Here is a 24,182-nt window from a genome sequence, read left to right on the forward strand (position 1 = left end):
AAGTGGGAAGAGAGATAAATTGAGCGATTGGGATTGACATATACACACTGCTATATATAAAATAGATAACTAATAAGAACCTACTGTATAGCACAGGGAACTCTACTCAATACTCTGTAATGGCCTATATGGGAAAAGAATCTTAAAAAAAAAATAAAAAGAGTGGATATATGTATATGTATAACTGATTCACTTTGCTGTACACCTGAAATTAACACAACATTGTAAATCAACTAGACTCCAATAAAAATTAAAAAAAAAAAAAGATTAAAGATCAAAGTGAAATTGGGAGTACAGAGGTAAGCTCCACAGGTGTCAAGGAAAAATTTAGGGATGAGTTAAGTCTGGAAGAAAGCAGAAAAATTTTATTGACCAAAATAAAACAATATTTTTTAAGCCCCTCATATCTCCCCAAGGTCAGTCTGTTTTGTTGGTACTTAAAATGTTATCATTTCCCCATTTTGTTGTTCCCTGGAGTGAGGAGACTGACTTGCTGCCCAATAAACTCCCTTGTCCTCCTTATGCAATAAAGGAAATCCTGACTTAAACACACAGCCACAGAGCAAGTTAATTTTCTTAAGTCTTAGGGTTGAGCTTCCTAAAACACAGATAAAGTAGTCATCCTTAAAGATTCTTTTTCTTTGAATCTTACCAACAAAACACTCTTATACTTAGAAACTGAGGAGCGAGACGGAGAGGAGGAAGGGAGAGGCAGAAAGAGAAAGAATGGATTCATCCAAGTCATCTGCATCACAAAGCACAGGTAAAATTTGCAACTATCCCATTTCTTTCAGAGATCTTTTTGTGGAAGAGATGTTAAATATGTTGGGGATAGGACAATAGGAAATATCCGGTAGAGTAAAAGAGGAGAGACAGAGAATGAAAGAGAGGAAAGTAAAAGAGGATGGTTAGACCAGATGTTACATTGGATTGCTGGAGACTGAGTTTAGGGAGAGCTACCCTTTCCATAGTTCATTGTGTCCCCTTGGGCAAGTCACTTCACATCTCTGCAACTCACTCTCCTTGTAGGTAAAATGTGTGTTGGGAGGGAGGAGGAGAGGAACTACTAGATCATCAATGTTTTATCTGACTGACTTACAAGGGACTTGGGAAAGGAGACACTGAAAAGAGGAGAGCAGGAGAGAGACAAGAAAATCAGGGAAGAGTGAGAGGGAGAAAGAGAGAGAGAAAGATGGGGAAAGAAGGGGAGAAATCTGGGAGAGTTAGAAAGGAAAAATTGCACATCTATCCAAGTCTATGAGTCAGAGTCTTAAAGTTAGTAATGAATTACTCCAGTGGTTGTGTAAGTGTGGTCTCCAGGCCAGCAGCAACCTCAGCTCCGGGGAACTTGTTGGTTCCATACTAGCTCTACTGAATTTTTAACTCTGGAGGTGAGGCCCCACAATCTGTGTTTTAACAAGCCCTCCAAATGATTCTGATGCATGCTGAAGTCTGAGAATTACTCAATATAGACAATGCAAGTGAAAGGAGATAGGCAGGGTAATAGGAATGTCTTATATCTCTTTTGTAGATTTTAAGGGAAGATTGACCATGTCTATGTCTTTCTCCAGAAAGAGGATGCCTCTTTTCCCAAGTGTTCTTATGGACCGTTGCTGGGCTCTGCATCCTGCTACTGAGTGCCTGTTTTATCACCAGATGTATTGGTGAGTTCTGAAGGTCAAATTCAAGCTCCCTGGTGAATATTAGGAGTGAATTCTTCCTTGTTGCCTGTGAGTTCTCTTCTCCCACAAAGGGTATTTCTATTCCAATTTTCCCCCTGTTTATCTCAAGCCAGAAACCCCAACCAGTATAAAACTGTTACCAAATTTCAGTGACCTGTGACACATTTTTCACGGTACACATCTTTTATCTCCTTAGTGGCCCTGAGTCCCCCACCCACACCCCCGTACCCTTGTCATTAGTGTAACCCTGCTCTGATATCCTAGCCAGAGGCACAACAAATGACTTCTTGGAAGGAAGGTTTGAGAGGTTAGACTTGGCATAAGAGAGAGCGCAAACACATTTGTTTTCTTTGGGTCTTTGGGCCTGAAAAAAAGTACGTTTATTTTCATAAATCAGGAAAACCATGAAATGTGAATTCTCTCTTCTTTCTTTGAGTAAGTAAACCTCGGTTCCTCTCCATGCTGAAGGAAAAGTAGATAGTAAGGAAATATCATAATTATTGGTACTTTTATAACTACAGAGATGATAAAATGTATTTTTATCAAGAGTAATGAACATTAACTGTGTCCCTTTCCTTACAGTGACATATCACACCCTTCAGCTCTGTGATGAGAAAAAGTTCCAGCCACCTGAGGATTTCATGGATTTCTCCTGCTATAATGATGGATTAGGTATAATAGTCCTCAAATTTGAACAGCTAAATTTACCCATCAGCATTTTCTGGCTTCTAGATTGATTTGGGGATAAACAAAGTAGTCGAGTTAGGTCCTGTTTTGTAAAAGCAAAATGCAAAATCTTGCCTGTACTGTCAGAGAATAATGAGGAGTTGGTAAGAGGACAGGAATACAACTTTGGAAGTGCAATTAGCATTGGGGCAGGACACTTTGCAGACATTATAGCAAACCTTTAGAATAAATTTGAGGTATATGTCTGAAGAGTCAATCTAGAAGTGGAAGGTGTTATTCCCAGAAGTGCACTTTTTGTTTTTATTCATCACCTGCTTCCAAAATGAGGTGAAGGAGAAAAAAATGCATGGAGTAGGAAATTTGGAAATACCTCAGAAGTATGCCCCCTGTACTCTTCCATATATTCCTGATCCAAGTCTTAGCAAAATGATACATGACAGTAGAAAATGACTTCCTTCTCTGGGCTATAATTTCCTCACCATTAAATTGAGAGAGACTGTACTATTTATTTATTTATTTATTTTTAATTTTTTTTTAATAGATCTTTATTGGAGTATAAATACTTCACAATACTGTGTTAGTTTCTGTTGTACACCAAAGTGAATCAGCCAATGCATACATATGTCTCCATATCCCCTCCCTCTTGAGAATCCCTCCCACCCTCCATATCCCACCACCATAGGTCACCACAAAGCACCTAGCTTACCTCTCTGTGCTATGCTGCTGCTTCCCCCTAGCTAACTAGTTTGCATTCAGTAGTGTATATATGTTGATACTACTCTCACTTTGCCCAGCTTCCCCCTCCCACCCCGTGTCCTCAAGGCCATTCTCCATGTCTACATCTTTATTCCTGCCCTGCAACTAGGTTCATCAGTACCTTTTTTTCTTTTTTTTTAGATTCCATATATATGCATTAGCATACAGTATTTGTTTTTCTCTTTCTGACTTACTTCACTCTGTATGACAGACTCTAGGTCCATTTGTAAATAGAGCTGCAATGAACATTGTGGTACATCTTTTTTGATTTATGGTTTTCTCAGGGTATATGCCCAGTAGTGGGCTTGCTGGGTCATATGGTAGTTCTGTTTTTAGTTTTTTAAGGAACCTCCATACTGTTTTCCATAGTGATTGTATCAATTTACATTCTCACCAACAGTGCAGGAGGGGTCCCATAAACTTCAAAGACTTAAATTCTATAAGTCTAAGAACTGTAGCCCATCTGGACAACAAGTTTGGAGATTCTGTGGAGGGTACATTGTTTGGGCAACATGAGAGGTGGTTGCTTAGAGGTCACTCAGATAAAATGCATAATTTTTCTCTGAACTTGGAAGTCTATGAACAGATAATAGGGTTCCGTGTCAGTAGCATAACAGGGGTTCCAAGGCTTCGGATGATAAATGAGGAACTTTATGGGCCCAGAGGAAGGTTTCTGTTATCTTACCCACTTCTGTAACTTACCCAGGTCTGTGAGGACTCTCACAGAAACTTCTCTCCTTCTAGGTTCAGTCAAGAATTGCTGTCCATTGAATTGGGTACATTTTCAATCCAGCTGCTATTTATTTTCTACTAACACCATGACCTGGACAGCAAGCTTAAAAAACTGCTCGAGCATGGGAGCTCATCTGGTGGTTATCAACACAGAGGAGGAGCAGGTAGTTGGAGTTCAGCTTCCTCCAGTGCCAATGAAACACCCTTCACAGGACACATCCCTTTTTCCATACATGTGTACTGTATTTGGCCCACAGTTACTATTTTTTAAGTGAATTTACTGAAATACATGCTGTTCTTACCATTTCTGTAAGTCAATACCAACTTTATTTTCATTACTAGAAGAACCTAGAAAAAAAGGAACTTCCATGTTCAGTTCCTTAGTAAGGCAGGAAAAAAGAGCGTTGGGACTTCATTTTAGAATGACCAGTATGTTTATAAACATGTGAAAGAGAGCAAGCAAAATGTCCATTATCTTTAAGCTATGATTTGTAATGTTTGGGGCTACCAATAACAGTAGATAAATTTTGACTGTGTTACTGAGAACCTCCTTCTCTGTTGAAGGTTCTTTTTCATTGGTTTAATTTTATGTTATGTATGTTTTACCACAATAAACAAATCAGGAGGTAATCCTCTATGACTTACCATTTCAGGCCCATTTTTCTGTCATCTCTAGTCTAGATCCTACTTTATTTCTTTTAATAACAACTACGTTCAACATTTGTTCAGAAGTGGAATAATTGATCTCCTCATATTTTGTGTGTATCTTCCATAGGAATTCCTTTACAGTATGAAACCTAAAAAGAAAGAGTTTTATATTGGACTGACGGACCAGGTGACTGAGAGTCAGTGGCAATGGGTAGATGGTACACCTTTCACAAAGTCTCTGAGGTAATTTCCTTCTTGTAGTAGAATTATAACACTAGCCCAAATTGTAAAGTTAGACCACCATTGAGGAGAGTCTTCAGAACTTCCTTCTGGTCCAGGAGGTATATTCAAGTCCATTCTTGGTGATAAGAGCTGATGTAGAAGACAGAAAAGAGAAGTACAAGGATCTACTGCTCCCATCTCCTAGAACTAGCTCAAGAATAAAGGGGAAATAACAGATGAAATGAGAAGAGGCTTAGAATTGAGCACTAATTCATTGGAAATGCATGCAAGACAAAGAGTGGAATTCGTAGTCTTATGCCCACAAACTGCAGTCAATGAGACAAAAACAGTGATTTGAGGAAGACAACAGATTCTTATGGAGTAAAAGTAGGATGCTCTGATCCTTTAAAACATTGTTTCACTATAGCCCTGCAACATGACTGAAGTATGCGCCTCAGTTAATACAAACTCTGTAGAATAAAGGGAACAAACGTGATATGAGATATGAGTATGAAGGAAACAAATCCATCAGGATATCAATCCTTCCCATAACATCTCATTCTGGATCTAAAGCCATGAGACATCATAGCAGAACAGAAAGTCAGAAAGATCCAGTTTAACTTCACTGTTCACAAACTCTGTGACTTAGAGAAATGGTTTAGCTTTTCTGAGATTCCTTTTCTTTATCAATAAGAGATTATAATCCCTGCCTCACAAAATTGTGGTGACGTTAAATAACACAAATGTTATTTGCCTAGTTTACAGGTCACTTTACCTCTTGTAAATCTCCCATATCTCTCTCTTTCAGCTTCTGGGATATAGGAGAGCCCAACAACATAGCTACAGTGGAGGACTGCGCCACCATAAGAGACTCTTCAAATCCAAGGCAAAACTGGAATGATATGCCCTGTTTCTTCAATATGTTTCGGATTTGTGAAATGCCAGAAAGAAAAGTTGAACAGAGATAAATCTCCAAGACAGAGGGCACAACGTAAACATATAAATGAGAAGGAATAAGCGATAATCACAGCTGCACAACTCCAACATAATAAAAGTGTGCATTGCACTTTATAAGGACTTCATAAGTGTTTGTTGCTTTGAGGTAAATAAAAATACATCGTTTTGAACATTATAATTCATGATATTGACAGAGTGCATTTTTCTCTACATCAGTCTCGGGATTTCTCAGAATTTACCAAGCTTCTCTAGCAATGTTGTGGGGAAAAAAAAAAAAAGGAGTATTCCTTTCTCCTTCTGGTACATTTGCTTCAGTTATGAGTATTTGTAAGAAAATACAGAGACACAGAACAAGCACCAAATCCAGCAAAGAAGAGGATTTTGGAAAGTGCCTTGAGCAATTCGAAATCAGGCTCTGTATCATGTCTTCTTTTTAGTTCCTGAAAAGTCTATCTTCTCTTCTCAATTTCATCCTGTTTTTCCATCCCTACCTAAGCATATCTCCTCCCTATGTTCTCGTATATAATAAGTAGGAAACTTCTTCAAGTCATGAAACGTATTCCTGCTTAAAAGACTGGTGTGGACTTTTCGGCCAAAGGCATTTACTGCACCTCTTAGAAAGATCATGCTAACCTTCAGCTCCAAAGAGACTGTCATCCAGTCTACTCATCCCAGGAACTCCATTTCCTTCCTATTCTCTTCCATTGACTAACTGGATAGCACCCAAATTTGTATCTATTGCTCAGCCAGAACCAGAGTCCAATAGTCAAATTATTCTAAAAGAACAGTCAACTTGACAGTTTCCTGTCTCAAGCCTATCCATTTATTGCATAATATTCTATCAATACTGACAAGATTATTCAAGAATATATAAAAAACATGGCAGCTTTTAAACCATTTTTCTTGCACACAGCACCATAAAGAGACCCTTGAAATCATTGGAATTAACGCATAATCATTGAATGGGAAAATTCAACTGAACAAGTGAATATAATATATTAGTTTTCTTTACAAACATTTATTTCTCTTAGGCATAAGTGACAATCTGTGGTTTTCAAATCAATATGCCTTTAAAACAAAAGTCATTCAACCTGAAAGTAATCCAATAAAAATATCTTCAACTTTCTGATTTCTTTTTTTCATCTCATAAACATTAATGAGGAAACATTGAAAAACGTGGGGAAATTTTTTTGTTCATTGTTGTTGTACTTCAGGTGGCTACAATTATCTTACATTTTATATCAATATTGAAAGACATATAAAAATATTAATGTATGTTATTTCATCATTTATAATTTAAGTTATACAACTAACTCTGTCTTCAAAGCTTGGCAAGAAAAGAAACAATTGTTAAGGGTTTATTTGCTAAAGTAAAGATCATTAGAACCTAAATTATTTATAAGGAAAATTCTTCTTTGAGAAGGAAATCATCCAATTGAAACTGTTTTTAAATATCATATTTTATGGGACTACATAAATACTTAGGCACCAGAAAACCCAAAAAGTTGCAAAAAATAAAGAGTAATTAATCATTCATATTCCCAAGACCATATTCCCCAAATAAACCACTGTTACGACTTAAATACTATTACCATTGGGGTCCCTAATTTTTTTTTTTTTTTGCTGTGCGCGGGGCTCTCACTGTTGTGGCCTCTCCCGTTGTGGAGCACAGGCTCCGGACGCGCAGGCTCAGCGGCCATGGCTTACGGGCCCAGCCGCTCCGTTGTCCCCTGCATCGGCAGGCAGACTCTCAACGACTGCGCCACCAGGGAAGCCCCCTAATTTTTTTAAAAAGAAAAATCACTGTACTACATCTTATAAAAATGATACATATTTATTATTAAAAATTCCTACAGAGCACAATTGTATAAAGATGAAAGTGAAAAAAATTCAAATCCCAAGTTGATATAGACAGTTAGAAATCATACAACAGATGAGTCTTTTAAGACATTAAATTTAATTTTACTTGAATTTAACGAATAAAAAAATTGAGGTGAAATTTAAGAATTCTTGAACTTCAAGAATTTTATAGGCCATATAGATTACCACAAAAACATTTTCCTGAAGGGTCCCTAAAAGAAAAATGATAAGGAATCAACTAAAATATTCTTCTTGCTCTCCTATTTCTTCCTCTTCCCACTCCCCTTTTCCTTTCTCAACAATATAGCCCTAAAATCATTCATTGGATGGGGCATAGCTAGGTAGCTTTTGCATGTGCATGTGTGAATGCATGGGGGGAAATATAAACATATATAGATATACATATAAGAAACCGATAATCATAGTTACTTTGAAGAGGCATTTAGGGGTTCAGGGTGGATGAGAGATTCACCTTATACTTTTATTAATGTTTTTTACTGTTTGCCTTTTTAATGCACACATACATTACATTTTCAAAGATAAAAAGTGTTTAGATTTTTTAAGTATTTCAAAGTTCTAGGACTATTGCAATGCCCTAAAGAAATAGGCAATTATTTTTATAAAATTACTATCAGCTGTCTTAAAGAAATTGTGAAGACTAGGAGAGGTGCCATGAGAGTTGAGAATAGACTGAAAGGGACCACGTGTGGAAACAGGGAGAACAATCAAAAGGCCATTGCAGGGCTTCCCTGGTGGCGCAGTGGTTGAGAGTCCGCCTGCCGATGCAGGGGACACGGGTTCGTGCCCCGGTCTGGGAGGATCCCACGTGCCGCGGAGCGGCTGGGCCCGTGAGCCATGGCCGCTGAGCCTGCGCGTCCGGAACCTGTGCTCCGCAGCGGAAGAGGCCACAACAGTGAGAGGCCCGCGTACCGCAAAAAAAAAAGGAAAGAAAAAAGGCCATTGCAATAATCCAGGTAAGAGAGATGGTAACCTGGTCTGTGACGGAGAAATAGATTAGAGGTATAGATGTAGACACAGATAAAATCACAAACAGGTCATATTTTATTGATAACTGAATCTTTAAATACAGTTTTATACAAATGATAAATGGATAATATTAACTATACAAGCCTATTATCATTTACATAAATTTATTTCGAGTTTTGTAGATTTGTGCTATGTAATTTATGGCTAACACAGTTAAAGTCACTTGGTGCTATTTCACTTAAAAGTATCAGCTTTAAACACAGACACACACAAACACACACACAATCAATCAATCAAACACTAATATTTCAAACTTACAAGATCACTAATTTACAGAATAAATACTGTTTTTAAAAATAGTGGTAAGGAAGTTAGGTTAAAAAGCTGTCGCTTGAAATTTTTTAGCTTGGATGCAGGAAACATCAGCAAAATGAATATATGTAAGAAGACAGCCTTATTTTGTTGATGTTGGATATGACTGCTTCACAATTAAAACTACACACATCGCAAACGCATAACTTCAGGTTGTTAAAGCCACGATTTCCTTGCTAGTTTGAACTGCAGCTTTACAGCTCTAAAGAAACATGCTAACAATTTACATAAATGGATTGAAAATATAATTTTTTTCTGATTCAAATTAAAAATACAGAAACACTAATACAATGTTGCCAGAATAATTAAGAACTATTACCTTTTAGCCAAGAGGCCACAACACCTCCAGTAACTCTCCCGTAATACCAAAGGGAACACTTTTCACTTGCTATGAAAGGTAGATCTGGGCCATAGTCCTGTTTCTGTCATACACTAGACATGTGAAGGTGAGCTCTTTGGCTTCCCAAGGGTTTTGTGTCCACAGCTATAGAATTAAAGGAGTTTGGTAAAGGTGGCCTGTAAGGGACTTTTCCACTCAAAAAGAAATTAAGTCAGCTTGAGACTCCCCACTATGGGAAGACTTTTAAAGTGGAGTAAGAAGTAAATTTTTGAAAAGGTAAATAGACTTTTTTGTCTACCTAGGCAATACCATAATTCTAATTATTCTATTCTGTTATTCAGAAAATATTTTGCTCGTGGAATTTCAATCTAATGACATACTCTTAAGAAGTCTGAAAATGAAGCATCAGACAATAAAAATGTTGCTTAAAAACTTTAAAGAGTTTGTGATATTTGGGTTAAAAACAATGATACACCACTACCAGTAGGAATATCCCACCTTTGAACTTTAAGAGCTAAGAATTGGAGCAGAGGAAACAATGACTTATAGATTTCACCATTCAAGCTACTCTTAGATACATTAATCAATACACACTAGCTGAAAAGTAAATACCTTGAAATACTATCAAGAAAGCAAAGTTAATTAAAATTGATTCTCACAGAAAAATATGATTTTTTCCACCAAAACACTACACAAGCACATTATCTTGAATGAATTAAACAAGAATAACTAAGGCCATCATGACTGAAAATGTTCTGTGACTGAGAATGTTTTCTCTGTTCCCACGATGCACGTACATTCTTCCCTAGTCTAATTGGTTCTTCTTATCTGTCCTCATAACAGGGACCCCTTCCTAGGCTTCTTGTTGAGTGCTGTTCCAGGTATCTTACAAATCCTACTTGTCTTAAAGTCACAAGGAAAATCATTCCAGGCCCATTTGTCTTTGTCATTAACAAAGACAACACACTTTTCTTTCTGGTAGTTGTTGGGTTCACCCTCGTGCCAGAATCTGAAGTGTGTGTGTGTGTGTGTGTGTGTGTGTGTGTGTGTGTGTCTATACATGTTGGGTGTGTATGGTAGAGGCCAGAGGACAAGGCAGAGAAAATGCTCCTAGTGAAACATTTAGAGTTGCACTGTCCAACACAAGCATAGTAGTCTACTAGTATAGAGGTTACTCAACACACAAGGCTCTATTCCGAGTAAGCTTTCTTACATTCGTATACTCCACCTCAGAATGAATTCTGCTTGCTGTCTTCTTCTCACTTTTGCCTATAAAGCTCTTTTGCCCCAGTCAGTATACTCACACCATCTGTGGGTTAAATGGTGTCCTGTCCACCCAATGCCACTGGCCTTCAAGGTTCTCATCTGTAAGTCCCAGGAAATATGAAAATCGTCTATCCAAAAATTGAGTGATAACATTCTGCATAAAAATGTGAATTTTTATAAGTATATTTGCCTTTATCAGGTGATAGCTGTTATGTTAGGAACAGAGGAAAGAAGTCAAATAAATTACTAGTTAAGCACAAAAGCATTGGCATCAGATCTGTTTTCACATCCTGCCTTTGGCGTTTATTCCATAATGTTAGCAATTGCTTTAATTTCACCAAATCCCAGTTTTCTCAACTCCAGAAGGGATGACTCCACTATTTCATAGAGTCACTGTGAAGATTAAGTGAGATCAACTTGCAAATCACTTAGCACAGTGCTTAATAGGATTGGATTTCTAGGAACTTTTATTTTTAAAATTGCCTTCATCAATTGTTTGTGTATTTCATTAAACTCCATTTTATTCAGGAGTTGGTGAACCTATAGTTGCAAAGTCATGGAAACAGAATCCTCCAGGAAACACTGCTAACCAAGAATAGAATTTGAGTCATGGTATCATACATATATGGAAATATATTACATGAGGAAATAAATTTCAGTTCAAATTGAATTTACCCTGAGATTTTTTTTTTTTTAGAATGACAACCATACTTCTGAATTATTTTTTCTGTGCTCTATTCTGAGAAGCTATTTCATCCTGATTAACCATTCATTTATTTACTTACTCATGAAATATTTATCAGGACCTATCTAAGTGTGCGTAGCACTGCACAGGCCATTGGAGATGCAAAGATGCTTAAGGCATGGCTCCAGCCCTCTACAAAGTAGGACTCATTGGAAAACTGAAGTAAGTGCCATGGTCACACGATGCACAAAGTGCCACGGAAGTATCTCCAAATAGGAAGGATGGAGCAGAGAAGGTGGTCAGGGTAGTTTTCTGTAGAAAATAACGCATGAATCAAATCTGGGAAGACCAGAAGAAGTTGACCATGTGAAGAAAAATGAGAGAGGAAGAAAAGTCTTTCCAGGCAGTTGGAAGAGATGAAGCAAAGGCACAGAGGTATAGCAGAGCATAGACATTCCTCTTTCTCAGCAAAGAGATTCAAACCAGCAGAGAAACTGATGTAAACCTGTCAACATACCTGCTCAGCTTCTGTGCTGATGGTGGCCAGATGAGCCCCCAACCCCATACAGTGGCTTTCACTCTGAGCCCACGTCTTGTTGTCATTAAAAGGAAAATAGCAATTGGACTGGAAGGCTCTCCAGCCCACAAGACAGCAATTCCAGGTGACCCCTCATGTGAAAATTGAAAGGAAAATTAGTTACACTATGCATGTCATCTGTAACGGATTGCATAACTATTTCACTACCTAATATCCAACTAACATTTATGAGAACAATACCAGGATTACCAAAGTCATTCTGTCTCTCCCTTTTTAAAAATCCTGAAAATAACATTTCTAATTATCTTCTAAACAAAAATATCTGAATTACATAATGACTATGAGAAAATTACAAGGTCTTCTCTTAGAAGACATGATCATCTTTCAATATCCCTACATCTATTTACGACCATATTTAGAGTGTTTTCATAACAAAGGTTTTTGCAGGACATTTTATCTGAAGGAGGCAAAGAACCTGCTAAAATGCTCATGTATTTCCTCCCTTTCACCCAAATAAGCCTTTACAAATTCCAGAATAAAAGAGATAAAGACCCTTTGGCAAAGCTATATATTCTAGGAGGAAACAGTCCTTATATGTCTGAATCAAAAGAAAATGTTATGTTTTGAATGCCAAAAATGGCTCATAAATGTGTTGTTCATATTCTCTGGTTAGTTATTCAATGGATTATAGTCATGAGAAATAATTCTATCTCAATTTACTGATGTTTACTCTTGTGCCAGATTCTCATCTTATGCTCTTTTAATCTCTCTATATCATAATGTATAAATGATATGCTTTAAATCAGGTTATGAATTTGAACGGAAATAAGAAGGAAATTGTCTTATGCTCTCTGCTACCCGTACCTTTCCATTCTGGTTTCTCTCTGAAGCATGTCAGCTTTGGGTGGCGCCTTGGGAGCCCTAACACCCCCATTCCTTTCTTACAGCATAGAAAGTTGTGTTGAGTCACTGTGAAGGAGGAAAAAAACTTAGTTTCTTTTTCCTATATGACTGCTTATTTACGGAAATAGGAGCTGACTGCTCTAACCTTTCTCTTACCCTAACGGTTAAGAGCCCCACCTTCTCTGTTCTTCCTATGCAGTTCCAGCTCCTGGTGAATTGGTTGAAAGGAATTGTTGAAAATTAATATTTTTATTATCATAGTGTCCATTTTGTGCTTTTGGGGGGTAGTTTTGCAAACCTTTATGTGCACATGCTTTTAAGCCTATTTTTCTATCAGGATTTGTGTTAGAGTGGAGATTTTTAGTGAATACTGGGATAGTTCTGCAAAGTCCTATGAGCCTTACACATTTATCTTTTCAATATTTTCACTCTGAAATATAACCAAATCTAAAGAAGTGAAAAACATAAATGTACAGTTTATCAAATTATTGTAAAGTGAACATTCCAGGACAACTACCCAGCTCAAGAAACACAACATTACCAACACCCCAGGTGGCCCTCACATCCCAAACGCAGCTCCCTCCCTTTCTCCTAAACGTAATCATGCAATGGTTTTTTCATGCAATGGTTTTGTTTTTTTTTTTATAGCTAAACTTCAAATACTTTTATTCTAGTTCATGTTTAAATTAAAATCTTCAAAAGGTATATTTCAGTTACCCCCTTCCAACATCTGTGTTCTTATTGTTATACATTTTGCATCTACGCATGTTATAAACCCTGAAATACATTTTTATTGTTTTTGTTTTAAATTGTCAATTAATTTTTAAAATTTTTAAATGAATAAAAATATCTTTTATGTTTGCCCACATATTTACAGTTCCTGGCAATCTTTATTCCTTTTTTTTTAAAGAATCAATTTTCCATCTGGTGTTAATTTCCTTCCACATGAAGAGCTTTCTTTAATAGAACGCAGTTTTGCTGGTGAAGTCTCTCAGCTTTTTTTGGCCTGAAAAGTATTTTGCCTACATTTTTGAAGGATATTTTCACTGGATATAGAATTGTAGACTTTCTTTCTTCGTACTTAAAAGATGTAATGCCTTTGTTATCTGGCTTGTTTTTATTTGTTTGCCTGCTTTTTTAAAAAAATACCCAGACTAAAAATCTCTGTCTTATGACTGGATGTTTAATCTATTCACATTTAATGTTATTTTTATAGTTGGATTTATGTTTTTAAAGAAGGACACCAGGCACACAGAACACAAAAAGTAAAATGCCATGGCTTTTAAAGTAATCACTTTGTGCTTTGTTTCACAATTTTACCACTTAACAACATATCCCTAAACCATACAGATCAGATTTGCCTGCTTTTGAACTTTATATAAATGAAACCATACAAAACTTATTATTTTGCTTCTGTCTTCTGTTCAGCATTGTTTCTGAAATTTATCTATGTTGTTTCATGCAACCATGATTCATCAGTTTTCATTGCTGTAAAGTGATCTATTATCTTAATGAACTAAAACGTATTTATCTATTCTTCTTCTGGTAGGTATTTGCCTTGTTTCCAGTGTTTGACTAGCGTGAAATATGCTGCTCTGAGCATTTGTGACCATGCATCCTAGAGCACATAAGCATGCATTTCTGTTGGGTATAGACCTAAGAGTGCAATCGCCGGTAATAGGATATATGTATTGCCAACTATGATAGCGGCAACCTTTTCCAAAGCAGTTATACTGCTGTACACTCCCACCAGCAGCAATTCATTGAAGGTCTAGTTGCTCCACAGCATCATCAATAATTGCTATTGCCAGACTTTATTTATTGCCATCCTTGAATGTTTGCAATGGTATCTCATTGTGAGTTGAATTTGCATTTCCCTGAAAACTAATGAAGTTAAACATATTTTTATGTTTATTAGACATTTCATTTTTTCTTTTTTATAATGCCTATTTAAGCCTTTGCCCATTTTCTGTTGTATTGTCAATATTTTCCTATTGATTGGAAAGAATTGTTTTTATATTCTGTACACTAATCCTTTATTAATTATATGCATGACAAATATCATCCTGTGGCTTTGTTTTCACTCTTAGTGGTATTTTTGTTGTACAGTAATTCTTACTTCAATGTAGTATACTTTGTTGATACTCTGTTTAATGGCTATAACATTTGGTGACTTGTTTAAGAAATCATTCCCTGTCTCAGGGTCATGAATATAGTCTCCATGTATTTTCTAAAAAGTGTTTTTAATTTGCTTTTTACATTTTGGCCGATACTCCAACTTACATTGGTTTTGTACGATATAAGGCAGGAGACCAATTTCGTTCTTAAAATATGGATAATATCTTTCTTCTCTCTCTTCCCTTAAAAGAATCTTCCCAAATTACTCTCTTTCTTTTCATCTTACTTTTTATATACTTGGTGTCCTCTCTTGCCCCAGTTTACATTTCATAAAGAAGTTTCTACTACCCGATATCTTTGAACTGATGTCCTTCCTCTTCACCAAAGTCATGTTCTCTTTCTTCAACCTCCTCCTCCCCATCACCATCTTCAATCCGCACAACTACAACTATCATCAATTCATATTTTAAAATCTTAGTCATAATTAAATATGCTTCTTCAAAACTAAAAGGAGAAAAAATACTCACATTTATTTTGTGGTTCTTCTTGCCCCATTGTGTGTTAAATCTCTTATGGTTCAGAGGTTGGGGGAAGCAACAGCCTCAGCAGCCTCTTATATTTTTTCTCCAGGGTATATTTCTGTGGATAAAGAAATATATTCAGAAATTCTTTAAGAATTTCTATTAAATTCTTAAATTCTTTTTAAGAATAAAAATAGACATCGGGTTCTGGTTCAGGATGGTGTCATAGGAGGCTCCTAAACACACTTCCTTCCGTGGAGGCACCAAATCTACAGCTACACATGCAATAATTCCCTCTGAAAGAAATCCAGAAACTAGTTGAGTGACTCCTACATATCAGGAAACATGAAAAACCCAACATCAAAATGGACAGGAAAGGCTGAGACACATTCTCAGAATAAACCCCACACCTGGCACAGCAACAAAAACAATTTCCAGCTTCTCTCTGAGGAGCAAAGGTTTTGAACCCAACATTTACTGCCCCAAATTTTAAGACTTCCACTGAAGGATGTTGCCAAAAAAAACCTTGGCTCCCTGTGTACCGATGGCGAATAGCAATACGGAGACAGAGATTTGGAGGAAAAGAAATAGAGAGGATTTTTATCTCTCTGCCAGGCAAAGGGGAAGACACAGCAGGCTAATGCCTCAAGAACTGTGCCTCCCTTACCTGGGGAATAGGGAAAGGTTATATAGCCAGGGGCTCTTAGTCTGTGGTAGGTGATAAGGCTCAAAGTAATTAAGGTCTTAACATTTCTTTTCTTCTGCAAATTCATGGCCAAAGCTGGCTCAGCACCGGGTCCAGTGTCCCTGAAGTTATCAGCAAATGACCTTCTTTCTGAAATGAAGAGTACTACAAGGGAGTATAGAGGGAGAAAAAATGCCACGTGCAAAGGATAATTCATATGGAGTCAGAGAGCAATCAGCTTTGTGAAGGACAAGTCTAGCTACAAGTGTTTGTTAGTAGTAACAGCGAAAGAATAACCAAGGTTGCTTAACTCTTTGAGGCCTGTTTATGTTGTTTCCCCAGCCTGTTCATTGTTTCCTTATTTTCCTTGTTTATCAGAAAAGAAAAGCCTCATTTCTATTTTTGCTGCAACAGGGACATGCCTCTGGAAACACCTACCTCAGAAAGTGAATGGGGCTTGAGTCTATGAGACGAACAAGACAATCAGAAACAGTTCTCAACAAGCTCCTGAGGACTCTGTGGCTAACCTCTGAGGGCTCAGCACAGAGACCGCAGACAGAAGTGCCCATCCCCCAGTCTTTCCCTGAAAGAGGCTTATTTGCCTATCTTAAAAGCTGTCCCCTGAGGATCAGGCTCCTAATTTAGCACATGTCGAGGGGCTCACTGTGATCCTCCCCAGAAACAAGGGAGGCTGGCAGAAGCCATCTCCATGTTCTCCCTTTGCCCCAGTCCAGATTGCCAGTATCCCCTGAAAGGAGATTGTGCACACATCTGGATCCCTGATTTTTGTGGCTGCCATCCAAGGGATACAACCCTGGATTGCCCATCTCTAGTTGTCACTGGGATTTGCATTCATGGGTCCCACAGGACTGTAGCAAACAAAGAAACAGTTCTTAATCAACTATGCCCCCATAGAACCAGCTTGCACATGCATCTGGCACCAAGCTTTTGCCACTCCACCCAGGAGACACTCTCCTTGATGGCCCAGCTGTGGTGGCCAGCAGAGCTTGAGTTCCAGGACTGTAGCAAACAATAAAACACTTCTTAGCCAGCTATCCCCCCAGGGCTCAGCACAGAAGAGGCAGACAGAAACACCCCACTACAGTCTTTCCGTGAAAGAGGACCACTTGCATGCTTTAAAAGCTGCTGCTTGAGGGTCAAGCTTCCAAGCAACTTCTATCAGCGTTAACTGAGATCATCCTGTTGGGACACTGACAGGTCTTGGCACACCCTCAACTTCTGGGAACCACTAAGAACAAGTGGCTTGGACAATCACAAAGTTTTCAAAGATCATTGAGAACTAGGTCTGGGCTGAACAATAAGGTTGATCTCCTACATGAGACCACTCATTCAAGGCTGGCAGAGAAAGCTGTTTTATTTAGTGTGCAGAAACCAATGCAGAGAGTCAGGAAAATGAAGAAACAGAAGAATATATTCCAAACAAAAGGATAAGACAAAACTCCAGAAACGTACCTTAATGAAACAGAGATAAGTGACTTACCTGATAAATAGTTCAAAATAATGGTCATAAAATTGCTCACCAAGGTCAGGAGAAAAATGCACGAACAAAGAGAATTTCAACAAAGAAATAAAAAATATGAGAAAAGTACCAAGCAGAAGTCACAGAGTTGGAGAATACAATAATTGAACTGAAAAATTCAATAGAGGGGCTCAGCAGCAGACTAGATTAAGTGGAGAAAAGGATCAATGGACTCAAAGACAATTCATCCAATTAGAGGAGCAAAAAGAAAAAAGAATGAAAAAGAGTGAATATAGCCTAAGGCAATTGTGGGACACCATCAAAGGGACCAAAATTCCATTATAGGGATCCAGAAGGAGAAGAGAGAGAAAGAGGCAGAAAGCTTATCTGAAGAAACAATGGCTGCAAAATTCCCTAACCTAGGAAAGGAAAACAGACATTGAAATCAAGGAAGACCAGAGAGTTCCAAATAAGATGAATGCAAAGAGACCCAAACGAAGACACATATGCCTAAATTGTCAAAGTTAAAAGCAAGGATAGAATCCTAAAAGAAGCAAAAGAAAAACAACTTGTTACATACAGGGAAATGCCCAGTAAGACTATGAGCAGATTTTTCAGCAGAAACTTTTCAGGTCAGAAGAAATGCCATGATATATTCAAAGTGCTGGAAAAAAACAAACAAACAAACAAACAAAAACTGGCAACTAAGAATACTCTACCTTGCAAAGTTGTCCTTCAGAATTGAAGGAGAGATAAAGAGTTTTCCAGACACACCTGAAAGAGGTCATCATCATAACTAACTTAGCTTTACAAGAACTATTAAAGGGACTTCTTCAAGATGAAACAAAGGACACTAATTAGTAACAGAAAAACATAACTGGTACAGGTAAGTGTATAATTAAATTCAGAATATGCTAATGCTGTAACGGTGGTGGGTAGATCACTTAAAATCTAGTATGAAGGTTAAAATACAAAAATAGTAAAAATAACTATTACTATAGTAATTTGTTAATGGACACACAAGATTTTTTAAAAGATGTAAATTATGACATTCAAAACATAAAACATGGGGAGGAGTAAAATTTAGAGCTTTAGTATGCACTCAAACTTTAGTTTATCAGCTTAAAATAAACTGTTCTAAATACAAGACGTTTTCTATAAGCTTCATGGTAACCTCAAAGTGGAAATCTATAATAGACACAAAAATTAAGAAAAAGAATCTAAACATACTACTACAGAAAATTATCAAATCACAAAGTAAGAGGCAAAGAGAAGAAAGGAACAAAGGAATTATTAAACAGCCAGGAAACAATTAACAAAATGGCAATAGTAAGTCCATACCTATTAATAATTGATTTAAATGAGGGGATTCTGGGAAAAATGGCAACCTAGGAGATCCAAGCTTCCCTGTCTCCCCACAAAGATCAAGGATCAGACAGCTATCCACAAATAAAAACAGTTCCAGAAGACCTCTAAAATCCACTTAAGAAGTTTTAGCAGCACCGTAAAACAAAAATACTGAGAATAATCACACAAGATAAGGAAAACAACTTCATTTTGCTTGCATCATTCCATCCCCCAAGCTGGCATTGTTAGCACCAAGAAGGAACTTCCCAGCTGGTCAGAGTTTCTCTAGCCAGGAAAGAAAAAGTGAGGTGAGCTACAAGCTTCCCTAACCTCTGCCAGCACAGCATTAAGGTCAGCTTTCATTCTTCCCCACCCATATCAACTAAGAGAGACACCTAGAAACAAGGGGGGAAAGCAGAGCCTAAAAAATAAAAGGCATGTGAATTGGAAACAAGTAACTCACTATTTGAGATGACAAGATTTTATATATGGAAAACCCTAAAGACTCCACCAAAAAACTATTACAAATCATAAACAAATACAGTAATGCAGGGTACAAAATCAACATACAAAAAATCTGTTGCATTTCTATATGCTAACAATGAACTAGAAGAAAGAAATTAAGAAAATCTCATTTACAAATGCAACAAAAAGATAAAATACCTAGGATAAATTTAACCAAGGAGATGAAAGATCTGTACACTGAAAATTATAAGGCATTGCTGAAAGAAATTGAAGACACAAATAAACAGAAAGATATCCATGCTTATACATTGGAAGAATTAGCATTGTTAAAGTGCCCATATTGCCTAAAACTATCTACAGATTCAATGCAATCCCTATCAATATACCAAGAACATTTTTCATAGAAATAGAGCAAAAAATTCTAAAATTTATATGGAATCAAAAAGACCCTGAATAGCCAAAGCAATCCTGAGCTAAAGTTGGAGGTATCACACTCCCTGTTTTCAAACTATATTACAAAGCTATAGTAACCTAAATAGCATGGTATTGGCAGAAAAACAAATACATAGATCAATGGAATAGAATTGAGAGACCATAAATAAACCCACACATATATGGACAATTGATTTACAACAAAGGAGTAAAGAGCAGACAATAGAGAAAGGATAGTTTCTTTAATAAATTGTTTTGGGAAAACTGGACAGCCACATGAAAAAAAAAAGGAACTAGACCACTTTCACACCATACACAAAAATCAACTCAAAATGGCTTGAAGACTTTAATGTAATACCTGAAACCATGAAAATTCTAGAAGAAAACATAGACAGTATGCCCTTTGACATTGACCTTATCTTTCTGGATATGTCTCCTCAGGCAAGGGAAACAAAAGCAAAAATAAACAAATGGGACTCAATTGCTTTTCTTCCCTTCCTACCCAATTACATATGTATGTTTCTTGCAACCTTGGTTGTACAGGAGTCTTTCTGCCAGTTTCCATTAGTTTACAGTGAGAATTGTTCCACATGAAGATGTATTTCTGATGTATTTGTGCGGGAGGTGAGCTCCACATCATCTTTCTCTACCATCTTGATCTCCATCTCCTCAAGTTTATTTTCTGAACACAACAGTGTGAAACTGGAATTCAATAACAGAAGGGAAACTGGGGGAAAAACCACAAATAGGTAGAGATTAAACAACATGGTCCTGAATAACAAATGGGTCAAAGAAGAAATCAAAAGAGAAATCAAGACATATTTGAAATAAGTGAAAATGGAAACACACATACCAAAACCTATGTGAGCCCTCAAAGGCAGGTCTAAGAGGGATGTTTATAGAGATAAATGCCTACATTAAGAAACAAGAAAGACTTCAAATAACCTCACTTTACAGCTCACCACAGGGAAGATTTGTGATGCACGAACAAGAAGAAAAAGTTTCTTATAAAGAACAATATTCCTTTTTCTCCCCTTTGTTTTCCGGGAAATGGAGATACTTGGAGTGATTAGACTAGAGGGCAGGTAAAGAGATAGAGGGGAGATTTCTAAAGACCTAGTTATGAACAAAATTTGTCACATTCCAATAACCCTAAGAACTTGTACTCTGCACCCTGACAAGTCCCCAGAAATGGATAGATTTCAGAGGAGAAAAACTGTTCAGTTAAGCTAGAGAAGCTGGACTGTGGTCACAGGAAATCTGATGTCATCCACCACGCAGATCCCATGTAGATTTGAACAAAGAGACAATCAGAAAAAAAAAAAAAAAAAAAAGAGACAATCAGTAGTGACCAGGATGCACTGAAGACTGAGTCCTTCTCTCTTTCACTGGACAACACAGAAGCTTCCTGGATTCTCCTGCAATTGCAATGAGGGAAAAGGAGCCCCAAGATGACTGAGACTGGGTTTCCTACAAGGCTGACATAACAGAGTCGTAGAATCAGACTTCTTTTTCCTTAAAAATTGTGGAATTATTTGCACATGTAAGTTTGAGGACAAAGAGTTATACCTACTGTAACAAAGAAAAAAGCACAGTGTAAAAGAAACAGTAGATCTAAACCAGGAGAGCCGTGAAGCGAAGTCCATGTTTGACAACTGTGAACAGGTATAGTGAGTCATGAGTCCAGTACAGAGCCACAGAGCAGGGTTCTAAGGAAACCAGATTACAGCTGAATGCCATGTAATAGACAGACTAATTGGAAGGGCTGAAAAACAAGGGTATAATAGAAACAGATTATCCAAGGAAGAGTCGTTAGCAATGCCAGGAAAAAAGTTATATGAGAAAGTAGAGTCCAATTAGGAAGAAAATTAAAATGTGACTTGAGTTAAAACAACTTCTGGAATCTAAGCAAATAAAATCCATTTGACCTAAGTGATAAGAGCAATCTCTTTTAAATAAATCAGAATTGAGACATGGGACCCATAGAGAAGCAAACATAATCTTAGCCTATCTTTTGACCCAAAGAGTCATGATCATGTAAACATTTCTTGACTAGAGTTAGCCTCTGTACAAAACATGGGAACTTGATCATGGCTGTAGTATAGAATGTAAATGTTAACAACCTTGGCAAGGTAAAATAAAAAATGTAGCTGACAGGACTTCCCTGGTGGTCCAGTGGTTAAGATTCTGAGCTTCCACTGGAGGGGGCATGGGTTTGATCCCTGGTTGGGGAACTAGGATCCCACGTGCTGTGCAATGCAGCTAAAAAAAAAAAAAAGTTAGCATAAAAAAGTGTGACTGAGAAAAGGTAAGAAAAGTGTGAAGAAAGGTGAGGGGAATGTAGGGGCAACCATTCTCATTTTAATAGAGCTATAACAAAAAAATAAAAGGTGAAAAATATTATTTAGAGTTGCACAAGTAACCAATCAGTTAATAGCTAAAAGTAATAATAATCACCATATAATTATCAAAATTGTAAGGAAGGTGAAAATAGAAAGTGAAAAAGAATGAGGGGAGCAAGGAGTACTATATTATAATATTCAGAAATAGAGATATTAGTATTATTTAGAGCCATGGGGGGAAAAAATCACTGGAATGTTTAAAAAAAAATGCTAAAATAATTCACCTCTGCACAGTAGGGTTAGGGTAGAGAAGGATGGTGTGAGAGACTTGCTTTCCATCATGAACTCTTTTGCACTATTTGAATTGTCATCCTGGGCATATTTTATTTGACAATAGGCCTTTATGATTTCGGAGTTTGCATTCTTCTTATTATTCCATACTACCCAAACTGGCAAGTATATAAGTCAGTACAAGAGATTAGAGAATTAAGATGGCAATAGCTAACCTCTCTGAGTGCATCAGAGCACAGGAATGAGGATGAGGAACCAATTATACAATGTCCAGAAAGCATGTCTAACTGATCCATGACTGAAAATATTGTCAGTCTCTGAGGAAACCAAAACCTGGAATCGTGACTCAGCAGGAGAACGTTCAAGCCTTGGTCATACTTGAAATCAGACAAGTTATAGCACTGAAAGTCTTGATAACACTTGTTTTTAGGTACAGAGAACAGCCAAAGGAAGGGATTAGAAAGGATAGGATTGAGGGTCAATTGAGCAGTTTCCAGCACAGGGTCCGAAATTCAGCAAGAAACCAGAGCCAGACTTATGGGCAGAAAAACTGAGACAGAAACCTGATCATATTAAATGGGTGAAAAATGGGTGTATTGGGGAGTATTATGAGGATAAGGTAAATAATTTCAAAATATACAGACAATGCAAGTAGCTTGCACTGTACATCTCAGGTCTTTTAGCAGCAAAATTAATTTCAAACCTACAAATTAGTAGCTGATGTCCTTTATGATTTCTCAGGTCAATTCAGAAACTAAGCAATACTGAGTTTGTAAGAGGTTGATATTGGTGAATAAAGCTGGAAAAGGCTGGAGAAAAGAGTGGCTGACAAGTAAGGATGCTTTGTAGACTGATTCCTAACAGGATGGTCTTACAGGTTGTCTTTGATTCATTTTCCAGATCTTTTGTTTAGTCTGTCTGACATAACAGCACTCCTGACATCGTACGTCAAAACTTGGACTTTATCCCTAAGGACGATTTTGGCCTTTCTTTGCTCCCTCCTCAATGAGGGGTCATAAAAATAAAATTAGGCCAGTTATTTTAAGGAACTTTGAAAACTGTCATTGGCCAGGGCAGTGTAAGTTGTGTTGTATGAGTAGTCACCACCATTGTTGTTATTACCGTGCAGGAAAATAGTTTCTTTTGCACAAATGTTCTTAAACTGAAATCATGCAAATGAGACCAAAATGCCTCTAATGGTAGTAGTGAAAGCAGGATCACTCAAGTTATTTGGAAGTAAAAAGCCAACCAAGAATAACGTTTAAAATCCATGAATTGAAGCAATGCTATAAAATTTCAAATTAGCAGGTCGATGGCATACTCAAGTCACTGGGCAGCTCTGTACATCTTCTAGAAAGAAGGAATAGACTCCGCATGCATTGGAAAAGAGGTATATATGTACAGCATTTAAAGGAGGACAACAGGTATTCACTACAGACTAACGAACTCCATTTTAATGATTGTCAATTAAGCACAACAAGTATAAGATATTTTAAAATTAGCTTCCAAGAAGGATTCATACTGGTTTAGGAAATTTAAATAAAGGCATCTTACTCAATACTCCATTTTGATGAAGATAGCCATTGTAAACAAGGGAATGAAACAAACCTGGCTTGTTTTACAGACTAGTTATGGCAGCTCAAAACCATGAGCCCCATCTATACAATGGAATATTACTCAGCCATAAAAAGAAACGAAATTGAGTTATTTGTAGTGAGTTGGATGGACCTAGAGTCTGTCATACAGAGTGAAGTAAGTCAGAAAGAGAAAAACAAATACCGTTTGGTAACACATATATATGGAATCTAAGAAAAAAAAAAAAAAGGTCATGAAGAACCTAGGGGTAAGACGAGAATAAAGACACAG

General features: G+C 37.2%; 2 protein-coding genes across 2 annotated transcripts; one reads left to right on the forward strand and one right to left on the reverse strand.

The window, feature by feature from the left end:
- The first annotated feature begins 626 nt into the window (after window positions 1-626).
- CLEC4E (C-type lectin domain family 4 member E) lies at window positions 627-5,749 on the forward strand. The gene is made up of 6 exons (XM_007118837.4): window positions 627-763; window positions 1,572-1,664; window positions 2,265-2,354; window positions 3,870-4,021; window positions 4,633-4,748; window positions 5,536-5,749. Exons 1-6 carry the CDS (start codon window positions 727-729, stop codon window positions 5,693-5,695), a joined length of 648 nt encoding a protein of 215 aa, XP_007118899.1. The 5' UTR covers window positions 627-726; the 3' UTR covers window positions 5,696-5,749.
- Window positions 5,750-10,077: 4,328 nt separating this feature from the next.
- Window positions 10,078-15,341, reverse strand: CLEC4D (C-type lectin domain family 4 member D). Its single transcript, XM_028491487.1, has 4 exons — window positions 15,281-15,341; window positions 11,712-11,863; window positions 10,548-10,663; window positions 10,078-10,252 (listed from the first exon to the last, which is right to left on the reverse strand). Exons 1-4 carry the CDS (start codon window positions 15,306-15,308, stop codon window positions 10,078-10,080), a joined length of 471 nt encoding a protein of 156 aa, XP_028347288.1. The 5' UTR covers window positions 15,309-15,341.
- Window positions 15,342-24,182: the final 8,841 nt, after the last annotated feature.

This window comes from Physeter macrocephalus, chromosome 6, assembly GCF_002837175.3.
Source record: "Physeter macrocephalus isolate SW-GA chromosome 6, ASM283717v5, whole genome shotgun sequence".
NCBI classification, from domain to species: domain Eukaryota; kingdom Metazoa; phylum Chordata; class Mammalia; order Artiodactyla; family Physeteridae; genus Physeter; species Physeter macrocephalus.